Source organism: Asterias amurensis, chromosome 6 (assembly GCF_032118995.1).
Source record: "Asterias amurensis chromosome 6, ASM3211899v1".
Lineage (NCBI taxonomy): Eukaryota > Metazoa > Echinodermata > Asteroidea > Forcipulatida > Asteriidae > Asterias > Asterias amurensis.
Window position 1 is genome coordinate 253837 of NC_092653.1, and position 16255 is coordinate 270091.

At 27.8% G+C, this 16255-nt stretch overlaps 1 protein-coding gene across 1 annotated transcript in view; it reads left to right on the top strand.

Moving 5' to 3' along the window:
• LOC139938412 (splicing factor, suppressor of white-apricot homolog) overlaps nt 1–16255 on the top strand; it is a 68710-nt gene that overhangs the window by 22136 nt on the left and 30319 nt on the right. The window contains exon 3 of the mRNA XM_071933917.1: nt 12112–12243. Coding sequence (XP_071790018.1) covers nt 12112–12243 — 132 coding nt within the window. The remainder of the gene's footprint in view (nt 1–12111; nt 12244–16255) is intronic.

The following is a 16255-nucleotide window of genomic DNA, read 5'->3' on the forward strand; positions in this document are numbered from 1 at the left end:
ATTCGAGCTTCCATCCGTGTACACAATGCAGGTGTACATTGTGTCATCACACAATCAAGTGGCGCGGCAGGTAGATCAGGGGACCGGATGTGGCTTTTTACCGAGACGGCTCTTACCCTGATCGCGTTTGCCTTGGACTTTTCGGCTCGGTTAAAAGCAGTGGACACTATCGGTAATTACTCAAAATGTGACCCACTACGTGAAAATGAGTCAGATGTCGCCCAATGCATTATTAAGTAATGAACAGTTTAATGTGGGAAAAAAAAAAAAAAAAAAAAAAACTTTTTAAGATCTTTATTTGCATGGTTAACCTTTAGAACACTTACTTTTAGGCAATAAAGCTATGAATACAACAATTTTGTGATCATACTTATGTCTAATTTGTATCCTTTTGCAAGCAATGGTAGTTTAAAACATCACTTTACTTGCAATTCGTTTTTCAGAAAAAAATGATGTATTTGCTAATTTCAAACGGAAGTAACTCAGCAACGCGATACACCCCAAAGCTAAGACATACCAAATTACTGCTGTTGGTGTGTTCGTTCCAGCCATGCATATAACTCAATCCTTGAAATTGTCAACATCTGACTCATTTTCACAAATAATTATTGGCATAAAACCTTACTTGGTAACGAGTAATGGGGAGAGGTTGATGGTATAACACATTGTGAGAAACAGCTCCTTCTCTGAAGTGACCTAGTTTAAGAGAAAGAAGTAATTTTCCATGAATTTGATTTTGAGACCTCAAGTTTAGAAATCAAGCATCTGAAAGCATACAACTTCGTGTGACAAAAGGTTTTTTTCTTTCATAGTTATCTCGCAACTTAGACGACCGATCGAGCCCAAATTTTCACAGGTTTGTTATTTTATGCATATGTTGAGATACACCAAGTGAGAAGACTGGTCTTTGACAATTACCAATAGCGTACACTGTCTTAAAACTAGCCTGGTCAATTTAACTTGGCACCTTTGGCTCGGTTAAACTACGCATTCGGGTTGGGTAAGTTACCTGGGAGGAAAACTTCCTGGGCTGTTCGCACTAGAATTAAAATGGGTAAGTTACCCATTTGCTCTGTTAGTTTACACAAATTAAGTCCAATGCAAACAGGGGTTTAGCAGTGTTTACCCCACTATAATGTTCAAACCATCCTAAAGCCTTTTTCTTTTACTTTGTCCGGAAATGTACTTAGCAGTGTTTACCGCATAATAATGTTCAAACCACCCTTCCTTGCAACAATATAGGCCTAAATGCCTAGCTAGTTTTTGATGATAATGCAAAGTAAGCACCCATGGCTCCAACCTTTCTAGAGGTCCAGAAGGTCATGGCTTAATGATACAATGAATCAGCTGATGCATGAGAAATCTCATCATCAACAACCACCATTCCAAAAACCACCCAGGATTCCAAAACCACCCCAGGATTCTAGTTAGATTTCAGAACCAGTCAAGCATTCCCTCAGTGTCAGTGGAGATTGAGTGGGTGGGGGTTTTAGACTTGGTGGTTGATGTTCATGCTGATTTGTATTCAGTAGCCTTGCACATAGAGGTTAGTTATTATGTACAAGGTTAAACTAAACAGCTTTGTACTAATATAATATAGAATGTCTATTGTTAATGTGTTATAGACATCCACTGTGCATTGACTATTCTACAGCTTGGGGACAGTACCGAAACACTTTCAAAAAAGCTTCACTTCATTGAAACTTTTATTAGATCTATGAATTCCCAGAAATTGCTGTTGTTTACCTGTTGACCTACTTTAAAAGTTGTTTATTTATGATGAAGAAGATTTCACTATTTTTATAGTTTATTCAAAGATAATTACAGGTCCAGTTGAAAATGTTTGATAGTTCTACACAGAAAAGTACTAAGAAGGAAAAAAGAAAATATAAGAGGATACTATCGTCACGAACAGCCTCTAGGAAGTATTTGCTTAGTACAAAGAACAACAAATGAAGATGCACTTTTTTAAGATGATAAACTTTTTTCCTTTTTTTTCAGGAAAAGAGATGATAAACTTTTTTCCTTTTTTTTCAGGAAAAGGGAAGTTAAGGAAGTGTTTAAGTGTAAAACAATATTCAAATTGCTGCAGAGCGTGTAATGTTGTTTTTTTAATATCGTTTGTGTGGGAGGAATCAGCAACTCATAGAAAATTAAATAATACCAGACAGGTATGGAGGTCACTTTGTTGTTTTTCTGGCGTTTGTTTATCACTTGGAAAAGGGCAAGTTACCTTCTGGTGGGTTCATGGAGGCCTACATGTTGTACTTGGCTGACTTTGAACAGTCAAAAACAAACTCTAACCATGCTCAACTCTACATCATCTGGCATATTGCAATCAACTTGACAATGCTTTGCTTTGTTTGTTGATTACATTCATGTTTTAATAAACCAGACAACAACAGAAAGTGAGCTCAAGGTTCCCTGTAGACAGACCAAACAAAAGTGCAATGCTTTTTACTTTAAATGAAAAGGTTAGAAATAACTCATCAGTTGGAAATATTTCATTAAAACATTTGCTACACATACTTGTCCCTAACTCTACTTAATACAAATACCGACGTACTCATGCAGATTGAAAGTTACATTTTTTAAGCTACATTCCTGGAAAAGGGTTCTTTAAGGATACATTCTCCTACTACATTTCTCTTGAGGAGAGGACACTGTAAATGTTCATGTACTATTAATGTTGCTGGTAACCCCTTTGTCAATGTAAAGGGTGGCTCCCCTTTCCATATTGGGAAGTATAATTCAATGCCAACAGTGTTTACCCTAATATGTAACCATAGACTGATTATAATAATGAGTACTCTACAGACATCCCTGGGTGTGTTTAATAAGTGTACCATTAATCACTACTTCTAATCCCATCCATAAATCATTCTAAAAACCATGTGGCTCACTTCCACTTTGCCAACAACTTCATCATTGCTTAGATGTGAATTTCAATAAACTGTGATTCTACAAAATTATATACTTGAGCGACTATATCAGTCCAGGTTGTTTTGATGTTTTCAAACTAAAGTTTTATACATTACATTCATTAATAAATATGACCCTGTAAATTTATCTTAAAACTGTAAAGAGCAATTTGGGCAGAGGTTAAAAGTCAAGCAGTAGATAAGGGCAAATTTTGTAAAAGACCAATGTCCACAATCTTTGTTTTCTAGTATTTAAAGTCACCTGGAAGTGGTATTTTGTCAAAATAAAACTTTTGTCACAAAGATATGTGTTATGAGTGGAATATGAATAAACAATTAACTAAGGTTTAAAAAAATTGGTTTCCACGTTATTTACAAATTTGAAAATAAGCCCGACCCAAGAGTGCGCTATTGGTGCCGCAATCGAGGCGGGGTAAACCGCATGCAGTGCCAACACAAGATAGTGACGCTTGGCGCAAGCTAAAAACATGCCCTCAAAGTAGAAACACAACTAGCTGGAAAAATTGTTGGGACGACGTCATGTTTTAGAAAAAAACTTTTCTCTTTATGTCAAAATGTGTAGTGTATTCCGGATTCTCAAAGCACGACGGCTCGAAGTGTTTGCTGCACAGCACTGGAAAAGACTTGAAAACCGACCCCATCTTTAGTTGTTTTGCTGCATCCAGCAGCAATACACATTGGTTGACATTGCCGGAAAAATGCAAGAACAAATCTTTTTTGAAACGTACAAACTCTACGACTAGGACTTGAATGTACTTGCACGTATGTGTGTTCGATGTTCGATCGAGGCAAAGTCTTCCTCGATTGACGCCACAAAAGGGGTAGGCGGAGTCACCCCCACACAACATTTTTTTGTTACAGTATATAAATTATTTTATTGTTCAGAAACATATACTCTAATGTTTGAAAAAAAAAAAAAAAAATCTATTTCCAGGTGACTTTAATGTCTGTAGAAAGACCAAACAAAGACGAGGCAGCAGGTCTTATACAAGTACACTGAAACTCATAGACCTTTCCCCCAATACCCATTGTGCAAGAGCTAACTGTTGAATGAGGTGCATGCTTGTCTAGCTAGCGATCAAACTTGATCCCTAGCTAGACCAGCATGATCAAGTTTGACCGCTAGCTAGACCAGCATGCATCTCATTCCACGCCTAAAGTGTGCATACCTAGTATTTGAGATAAGTCAAATTTTTACATTGATCAAACACCCTTGACCAGTATACACCACGTGTAGTTGTTGGTTTGTGGGATTCACAGAATATGTTCTAGAGACAGAGTGAGAACCTGCTGTGCTTGTGTTGATCGTATCCTGTGGATGTAACCCACCATTGCTGGCTGGCCAGCTGTCTGACATTTCCTAACTGTCTAGAACACCCACTCCTGATTAGAACACCAAGCCTTGATGCATGTTTAGTAGGGCATGATCCAACTGTCTAGAACACCCAACCCTGATTAGAACACCAAGCCTTGATGCATGTTTTGTAGGCCTTGATCCTAGAACTTGATGTCTGGCTGTCCGAGGTGTTGAATAATAAATAAAGTATGTCTGTAGTCCCATATTGAGCACATCTGTCTGCTTTGCCCGGTTGAGTGAATAGTACCCTTTAAGTAAAATGTCAGAAGTTACTTACTGTTTCCATGAAAGTTGACTTGTACTTCATATAATGACCAAAGCCTTATATTTGTGTGGAGTTAGTTTGTCTTTGTTAATTTGATACGCTTTACTTAACAAGATGTTAATCAATGTAAAATAGTACTTTGATCAATTCAACTTTGATAGTTTTATTAAAAAAATTGTGTTTTTGAAGTAATCCTTGAATCTAAAATAGGAATAAAAAAATAAAGTTTTAACATCAACAACCTACAATTGTACCCTCAGAAATTGAATCATAACAAATAGTAACTTAGACTTATCTCACATTTAAGTTTGATTGATTTTTTAAAATAAATAGCAGCACCAGGAAATAAGTTTTCTTTACAAGGGAAATCTTTTTTAAGAAATCAACATTCAAAGTTTGGTTTGTATTTTCACATCACACAGGAAAGTGACTGTAAATGTTGTAGATGCCCATGGGTTTTGGTTGGTCACCGAATTGAAAAAACACAAGCCTAGAGGCAAACTAGCATCTCTTAGAGTCCCAATGTGGGAACCAAGGGGCTTTAGGCTCGTTGTCAGTAGTAATGTTTTCTGCTTAGTGTAGGCGTAGGAGACTGTTGTTGGAGACGGTCGTAGGAGACACTGAGGCGAGAGAGAACAACTGCACCATAAGCACCTTAAAGGAAATAGGAAATGTGTGCTGATGATAGATACTTATTCATCTCCTACTCTGTATACTACTTTTATTCTGCTGGACAGTTTAAAAGTTCATACTCTGTTGTAATTACCATGTGAAAATATGAAGTTCTCAAACATTGAAAAAAGAAGAAAACTGGCGAAGGAAAGGTAACTTGTTCTATTTTTTGTAAAGCAAAATTCTGCTTTAATGAAACAAAAAAGATGTAATTTCAAGACAGATTTAGATAACCCACGCAAGACACTTTCTTTGCCAGAAGCCTTCTCTAGCTGTTTTACCTAAAACTCTCCTAAGCCAGGGGTGCGTTTGGGCAGTCATAACCAGTAACTGTTTTGGTTGAGTGTCCCTTTGGTAAATCACTGGCCATTGATCGACACAGTTTTTGGTTAAGATTGCCAAAATGCTCTCCAGTACTAGGGAACTCTCCCAAGCCATTTAACTATAGGAACTATTCTTAGCCATGTTTCTTGGAACTCAGTTCCTTCCTGAACCCCACACCTCGTTAGAAACTGAAGCCTTTCACCTTTGACTCATTAGGTGTGAGTGGATCTCCATTTCTTCTGCTTTATTTGGCACAATACTAGTACCGGTATTAGTATACTGCTTGGGTGAAGTTTAAATTAAAACATCCGAAGTGTGCACCAACTAGTTTCAACTGTCTCCAAATTATCATTGTTTAGTAGCTTTCAACTGAAGCTTGATTTTAGATGTCCTGTGCATGAATTAAGATAATTTTTCTTAGTTCTGATTTTCTATAAAACAATGGGCCAATGTGATTTGATATCTGGATGAACAAATTGGAAATAATAAGTTTAACTCTTCTTCCATTGCAGCCATCTTCTTCTAATATTGTCAATTTTATCAATTTGAAGGCTGTGTGCTATCGTTCTGTTTTTGCTCTTCATTATGTTACGTGTATTATATTTTTACAATGTAGTCAAAAGGCAAATGGGAATAATCTGTGTACTGATATTGTACTTACATAAATACAATCATGCAATTTATTTACTTGTCATTTTCCCTAGCACAAACTCTGGTGTAATCTTTTATTATTCAGAGGATTCTTGTGCAGCAAAACTGATTTGTTTTGACAAGTTTAAAGCATGGTCCTTGCTCTATGTTTAAAGCAAGTAATTTCACAAATTGATCCTTGGTGTGCTTACTACCAACCCACTACCTAGTAACTATTGAGAAGCAGAAGAACTGCTCAGCTTATAATTAGATCATTCACAAGCCTGTATGCTTCGTTTTTGAAAGAGCAAGGGTACCATATGAGGAAATTATACATTTCTACTTGAGCATTTCCAGGGCACCAAGGCAGTCCCAAGGGGGCACGGAGGCAATCGCCTATGTTGCCATCGTGTGCTTCTCGTGAAGTATCAGGCCTAATTCATATAGACCTACAAACTACAGATACAACTTAGCTGCAAATAATCAGCTGAGAATTTACTCTCATTTTATTGGAACTGGTCAAATTTAATAACAGTATTTCTATTTAGTTAGAATATTTAATTGCATTTTTTTAAGTTGTAAGTAAAAAATGTTGCATCTCCTTAAGGCGCATATTATGTTCTGTGCTCTTGAGGTTTAAGAAAACAGAAACAAGAGCTGCACCCCACCCAGAAAAGAAACCTGAAGTTAGACTCCTTCAAGGTGACTCTAGGGAAGGTTTCTTGTCTTTGGTGTTTGATTTCAAAGCCTGACTACCATGGAGAGAGTAGTCTATAGCCTTAAGCCATCTCCTTACATGACCTTGATTGAACCTTTAGCTGCAGAGGTTGATAAAAAGTCAAGATATAACTGCAATGGACTCGGGGCATTGCTGTAAATTTGCACATGTTGTCTGTGTTGACTGAAATTACTTAAAGTCACCTGGAAATAGAATTTTTTTTCTTTCAAACATAAGAGTATATGCTTACGAACAATAAAACAATTTTTTTAGTAATTGTTTGTCACGATTTATATGTTTAAAAAATATATAAAGTTGTTTGGGGGGCTGACTCCGCCTACCCCTTTTGTGACGTCAATCGAGGCAGACTTTGCAACACGTGCAAAGTACATGTACGTCCAAGTCGTGAGTTGGTACATTTTAAAAAAAAAACTCACGATTTGGTCCGTACATGTACTTTGCAATTGTGTTTACGCATTACAGGCAAAGTCTGCCTCGATTGACATCACGAACAGCGCCCTCTTGGGTCGGGGTCTACTCCTAAATTTGTAAATAACGGGTCTACTCCTAAATTTGTAAATAACATAAGAACTGATTTTTTAAAACCTTAGCTAACTGTTTATTCACATTCCGCTCATCAAAACACATATTAGTGACAAAAGCTTTATTTTGAAAAAATACCACTTCCAGGTGACTTTAAGTTATGAAATGTCTTGATTTAAAGATACAACCAATGAAGTCAACAATTTTGAGATTGTTACTAAGGAAACATATAACCCTTTCAATGAAACTTGCCTTAAATACATCACAAGCTTGTTGTAAAGTCCACTTGGCTACTTAACTTCACAATTTACCTTCCCCAGAAAGTTTTAGTAGCCCACATTTTAAACATCTATTTTGTGTATACATTGTATTAATGGTAGCAATCGCAACCTGGTTGAATGGTCAAATGAAGTTACATTCACACTTTCAACAATTTTAAAAGACATTTTTAATTTGTTTTTATTCTCATCTACAAATGAAGAAATATGAACAGTTGAACACTATAAACATACCTTACTATTTACTAGCTGCATGTAGTAGTAGCCCATAGAGCAAGTTGAACAGTGTTTTTAGTAGCGCATAACTTGATTATAATTAGTTACAATGACACTAGTTGTTTATTTTGGAAATCTTTAATTAATTATTATTATTATTATTATTATTATTATTATTATTATTATTATTATTATTATTATTATTATTATTATTATTATTATTATTATTATTATTATTATTATTATTATTATTATTATTATTATTATTATTATTATTATTATTATTATTATTATTATTATTATTATTATTATTATTATTATTATTATTATTATTATTATTATTATTATTATTATTATTATTATTATTATTATTATTATTATTATTATTATTATTATTATTATTATTATTATTATTATTATTATTATTATTATTATTATTATTATTATTATTATTATTATTATTATTATTATTATTATTATTATTATTATTATTATTATTATTATTATTATTATTATTATTATTATTATTATTATTATTATTATTATTATTATTATTATTATTATTATTATTATTATTATTATTATTATTATTATTATTATTATTATTATTATTATTATTATTATTATTATTATTATTATTATTATTATTATTATTATTATTATTATTATTATTATTATTATTATTATTATTATTATTATTATTATTATTATTATTATTATTATTATTATTATTATTATTATTATTATTATTATTATTATTATTATTATTATTATTATTATTATTATTATTATTATTATTATTATTATTATTATTATTATTATTATTATTATTATTATTATTATTATTATTATTATTATTATTATTATTATTATTATTATTATTATTATTATTATTATTATTATTATTATTATTATTATTATTATTATTATTATTATTATTATTATTATTATTATTATTATTATTATTATTATTATTATTATTATTATTATTATTATTATTATTATTATTATTATTATTATTATTATTATTATTATTATTATTATTATTATTATTATTATTATTATTATTATTATTATTATTATTATTATTATTATTATTATTATTATTATTATTATTATTATTATTATTATTATTATTATTATTATTATTATTATTATTATTATTATTATTATTATTATTATTATTATTATTATTATTATTATTATTATTATTATTATTATTATTATTATTATTATTATTATTATTATTATTATTATTATTATTATTATTATTATTATTATTATTATTATTATTATTATTATTATTATTATTATTATTATTATTATTATTATTATTATTATTATTATTATTATTATTATTATTATTATTATTATTATTATTATTATTATTATTATTATTATTATTATTATTATTATTATTATTATTATTATTATTATTATTATTATTATTATTATTATTATTATTATTATTATTATTATTATTATTATTATTATTATTATTATTATTATTATTATTATTATTATTATTATTATTATTATTATTATTATTATTATTATTATTATTATTATTATTATTATTATTATTATTATTATTATTATTATTATTATTATTATTATTATTATTATTATTATTATTATTATTATTATTATTATTATTATTATTATTATTATTATTATTATTATTATTATTATTATTATTATTATTATTATTATTATTATTATTATTATTATTATTATTATTATTATTATTATTATTATTATTATTATTATTATTATTATTATTATTATTATTATTATTATTATTATTATTATTATTATTATTATTATTATTATTATTATTATTATTATTATTATTATTATTATTATTATTATTATTATTATTATTATTATTATTATTATTATTATTATTATTATTATTATTATTATTATTATTATTATTATTATTATTATTATTATTATTATTATTATTATTATTATTATTATTATTATTATTATTATTATTATTATTATTATTATTATTATTATTATTATTATTATTATTATTATTATTATTATTATTATTATTATTATTATTATTATTATTATTATTATTATTATTATTATTATTATTATTATTATTATTATTATTATTATTATTATTATTATTATTATTATTATTATTATTATTATTATTATTATTATTATTATTATTATTATTATTATTATTATTATTATTATTATTATTATTATTATTATTATTATTATTATTATTATTATTATTATTATTATTATTATTATTATTATTATTATTATTATTATTATTATTATTATTATTATTATTATTATTATTATTATTATTATTATTATTATTATTATTATTATTATTATTATTATTATTATTATTATTATTATTATTATTATTATTATTATTATTATTATTATTATTATTATTATTATTATTATTATTATTATTATTATTATTATTATTATTATTATTATTATTATTATTATTATTATTATTATTATTATTATTATTATTATTATTATTATTATTATTATTATTATTATTATTATTATTATTATTATTATTATTATTATTATTATTATTATTATTATTATTATTATTATTATTATTATTATTATTATTATTATTATTATTATTATTATTATTATTATTATTATTATTATTATTATTATTATTATTATTATTATTATTATTATTATTATTATTATTATTATTATTATTATTATTATTATTATTATTATTATTATTATTATTATTATTATTATTATTATTATTATTATTATTATTATTATTATTATTATTATTATTATTATTATTATTATTATTATTATTATTATTATTATTATTATTATTATTATTATTATTATTATTATTATTATTATTATTATTATTATTATTATTATTATTATTATTATTATTATTATTATTATTATTATTATTATTATTATTATTATTATTATTATTATTATTATTATTATTATTATTATTATTATTATTATTATTATTATTATTATTATTATTATTATTATTATTATTATTATTATTATTATTATTATTATTATTATTATTATTATTATTATTATTATTATTATTATTATTATTATTATTATTATTATTATTATTATTATTATTATTATTATTATTATTATTATTATTATTATTATTATTATTATTATTATTATTATTATTATTATTATTATTATTATTATTATTATTATTATTATTATTATTATTATTATTATTATTATTATTATTATTATTATTATTATTATTATTATTATTATTATTATTATTATTATTATTATTATTATTATTATTATTATTATTATTATTATTATTATTATTATTATTATTATTATTATTATTATTATTATTATTATTATTATTATTATTATTATTATTATTATTATTATTATTATTATTATTATTATTATTATTATTATTATTATTATTATTATTATTATTATTATTATTATTATTATTATTATTATTATTATTATTATTATTATTATTATTATTATTATTATTATTATTATTATTATTATTATTATTATTATTATTATTATTATTATTATTATTATTATTATTATTATTATTATTATTATTATTATTATTATTATTATTATTATTATTATTATTATTATTATTATTATTATTATTATTATTATTATTATTATTATTATTATTATTATTATTATTATTATTATTATTATTATTATTATTATTATTATTATTATTATTATTATTATTATTATTATTATTATTATTATTATTATTATTATTATTATTATTATTATTATTATTATTATTATTATTATTATTATTATTATTATTATTATTATTATTATTATTATTATTATTATTATTATTATTATTATTATTATTATTATTATTATTATTATTATTATTATTATTATTATTATTATTATTATTATTATTATTATTATTATTATTATTATGAAGTTATTTTAATTTAATTCAGTTCAATTTTTATGTCCCACCCTAGTAGGTTTTGCTTCCAATAGTGATCTAACCATTATTGAAACAGGAGTGCTGCAGGAATTCCAACTTGCTAACCTAAACCACATTTATACTAATAAGAATAATATTGTGTTGATAAATGATGGTGACTCTTGGTTCTTGTTTGTTTTTTTTATCTCAGAGGAAGAGGTTAAGAGATTGAATATAGCCATCGCTTCTTCCGACAGCTCCTACATGTACAATGAAGTAGCGTTTTCTTATGGAGCTGGAAATGATGAATATGATCCGATGAAACCTACAGAAGATGAATCTGGTAAGGCTCAAATTGTCAACATATTTCCACAATTTATGTATATATTTATTGACCAAACCAACAGCGGATGAGCCGCCAATTAAATATCAGGGATGCCAGTCTTCCGGCTATTGCCGGAATTCCGGCTTTTTCAAATTTTCCCCGATTGTTTCATCTGGCCGGAAAGAAAAAAAGGAAAAAAAAACACACTTTTCCGTCGCTCCGTATTTCATCTGGCCGGAGAAAATATGTTTTATTGAAAACAGATTTCCTGCGTTCCATTTTTCATGTGGCCGGAGAAAATATAATTTTTGGATAAGATTTCCGACGCTCCGTATTTCATTTGGCCGGAGAAATATATTTTATTGAAAACAGATTTCCGGCGCTCCGTAACTCATCTGGCCAGAGAAAATATATATATATAATAATATCTGCCGTCAACTCGCTGTCAACTCAACCACTTCCAAGGTGGCAGGTATGAACTAGTCTTGATCTAAGGCCTCAGTGATCAACTAACATAAATTGCAGTACAAACTACACATGCAGTACCAATCATTCACGCCTTGAGGCAAGACTATTCCAAATGCAGGAAAGCGCCCTCTGTTGTCCATTTTGTACAGGCCTGTGAAAAAGCAAGATGGCGACCGATGGCGACCGACGGCTTTGTAGCTTATTGATATTTTTTTCACGATCCAAAAACAAAATTCTTACAATCGAAATGTAGCCTGAAACTTTTCAAATTCTCTTTTAGCTTATACTGTAGAGTTTTATGCATCTTTTGTGGATTTTAAATTTATTTTGGATGAGTTGACGGCGAGTTGGCCGCACCAAGCGAGTTGACGGTAAGTTGTTGGACCCTCCCAATAATATGCGTTGCTGACACCGATCGAAAAATTTAATTGCAAAAGAAGTTTTTTTATACAACCGATCCTCACATTACGAACCCATCAACATGGTTGACAAAAATATAGTACTATAAAGGCAGAAATAAGAGGGTAAGATCGATTTTTTTTTTTTCTTTTTAATTTTTTTTTACGTTTTGAAATTTGTGATATATAAAAACGGAAAATTCGAGACTAAAATCAGACTATGTCTGCCTTTTTTGCAAGGGGGGGGGGGGGTCAGAATTGTCTTTTTCTTTATGTTTTATTAAAAGAGTGTTTTTATGTTTTTTATAGTTGTTTTGGTCTGAGGGAGGGGGGGGGGCGGTGACCCCTTTTCCTTCAAAAAAAATTTCAGGCTCTGAAGGAAAGAGCCACTGGCATCCCTGAAATATATTCATTTATGTACTTACTAAGCAATTAATTGCCCTCAATTAAGGAAACAAAAAGTGTTGGTCTTGTAGGGGCGTGGGCAAAAGGAAGTTTTTTCTGTTTCTTTATTCTCAACAATTTAAAATTACAAAAGTTTGTTAACAAGAAGCCTGGTTCATACTTCCTGCGAAGGAGAAGCATACTTTGATGCCACAGGGCTGTTTTCGCAGTGTACGTTTCGCAAGAGTTGAACACAGATCAACTGCTGCAAATTTTTCTTTGCGAATCTATGATGTCAAAGTTCAAATCGCATTCGCAGGAAGTATGAACCAGGCTTCACACAGTTTATTTCCATAAAACATTGTTAGAAACGATCCCCTTTGAAGTAATTTAGTTAACTTTTTATCCCCAAATATTTGAGAGAGATGAAGCCTTTCTCAGGCTTCTGAAAATACACAACTCTATTCAACAGAGGGGGTGTTTTGTTTTTGGTTTTTTTTCCTTTTATTTTCTTTGATGACAAATGGAGCTCAAGCTTTCACAAGTTTTTATCTTATGCATATAGTGCGATGCACTAAGTGAAGATATTGGTCTTTGACATTGACCAAAAGTATACACTGCCGATAACACTACTGCCATCCCATATTCAGTTCACAGTTGATGCAATATTTCTAGGAAAAACAAACACTTGATATACTCTACTGGGCTTCAATCACTCATCTCCCAATCCAAACCAGGACTGTTATTTCCCCGGAGTTTGATAGGGTTTACAATTCAAGTGTAAAAAGGTCAATCAATCTCTCTGTCAGGAACTTCCACTGGGAAATTCATCCAGTTTAAATAGTGGCTTAATTAATGCAAATTTGGTTTATTGAAAATGTACCTTGAGTGTATGACTCACTAGTTTGGATTGGAATCATGTTTGACCCCTAGAAAAGTAGAATTATACCAGGTTACTACAAATCACAAACTATGGATCTCCAGAATAAAACTTTCCTTGCTATTCTGACTGATTTCCCTCTTAATGCTATTCATCCACCTGGTCAAATTTATGAGGATGACAAATTTATTTGCTTTCATAAGACAATTTATGTTTGTTACTGTTTGAACAAACTATAAAATTTGAAGGCAATTGTTTGTAACATGGAGCAATAGCTGCATAATAGTACTTCATGTTAGACTTAAAGAACTTTCTGATGAATCCATATGGGCCTAAATGTTTAATAGAGAAATCAATGGTGATTATAAATTTAACTAACGTTTAAATAAACAAATTTGATTATTGCTCTAAATTTATGCAATTATTATTGGCCTTTATGATGTTAAAAACAGCCATAAAAATCCTTAAAAAACAGCACATTTGAAGGTGACTAATTACCGAGCTGGTAATTTTACAAATGTGTTGAAGTTATTTATTTGTAAGTAACGATGCGTTCAGTGCACATTTTTGTGCTCTGTGAGGGAAAAAAATGACCTCTGAATCTATCTAGAATGGTCCTGAAGTCTCTTAATAAATCCAACCCTCCCAGATGCCGCTGTTTTGCCTTTTGTGTGTTGTCCCCCCCAAGTTATTATGCACTGAACCTGAAGTCTTAGTTCAAGCAATACTTACTATGATAATGAGCTGAGCCCAGTCCAGGGACTTAATGCTTATTTAGTGTATTGAATTCATAGAGGGATTTATTCAAGGCCAAGACCAGGGTCCTGGGGCCATGTTCAGACCTAAAGGATTTATAGCTGGGTAACTTAACAGCTTCAATATGAACACCACACTGCATATCTTTCATTGTGAGTGGTTCCCTGCAAGAAATTTCTTTGTCTACAAATTCCTTCACACAATAATTTCTGCTCAGCAGATCTCTTTAATTGTTATTCAGATTTGTAGAGAGGTTTTTTTAAAACAACAAACAAACAAACCAACAAACAAACAAACAAACAAACAAACAAACAAACAAACATACAAACAAACTCCCTTATCACTAAGTTCTGAATATTGCATACATGTAGTATCTAGTTCTTACCCTGTTCATGAATAGGAAAAAAAATGTTGTCAAAGACTAAAGTTCCATCCGTTGTTTATTTTAGATTCCAAGACTCCCATTTGCATTTAACTGCTTAATACAGAAAACAATATTGTTTAATAAACGTAACAAAATCTGACATTTTCACAATCCCAAACATCTAAATATGGACAAGACTTGCCAGTCTATTCACAGTCCTTATCCAGAAAAACAGAGCTATTTCTTAGTGGCCAACCTTTATTTTTTCAATCACCATAACTGTACCATGTCCACAAATCAGCCTCCCCTTCCCTCCAAGGCCCTTGCTATATGCTCCAACTACATCAATAAGATCTCGATATGGGACTTTCTCTCCCGCTCTCTCTGTTTAATATTAGAGTCTCACAAGCTTATTACCCCAATTGACTCCCCTTTGATTATTCACAGAGTATAGTGTTCATTAAGCAATTTAAATGGAAATGTAGGTCCGTTGTGTTTTAAGAATCTTTGCAATGAGATCTTCAAGTGAATCCGAATCATTGATAGCAGCTAATTGATGACAGTCTGGTGCATATTAAAAGTGTCTGCTGCTTTTTATTTCACCAAAAGGAATCCAGGTTCATATAAATATTCCATGTGCGCGCGAGGTGCGCTGTACATGTATGTAGGTTTAATATTCAAATAAGTATTCAAGAGAATTTGGGGGAAAATTTGTTGTTTGGTGATACACAATATGGGTTTGGTTTTCTCAGTCTTAGAATTGCATGGCCAGTTTACTCA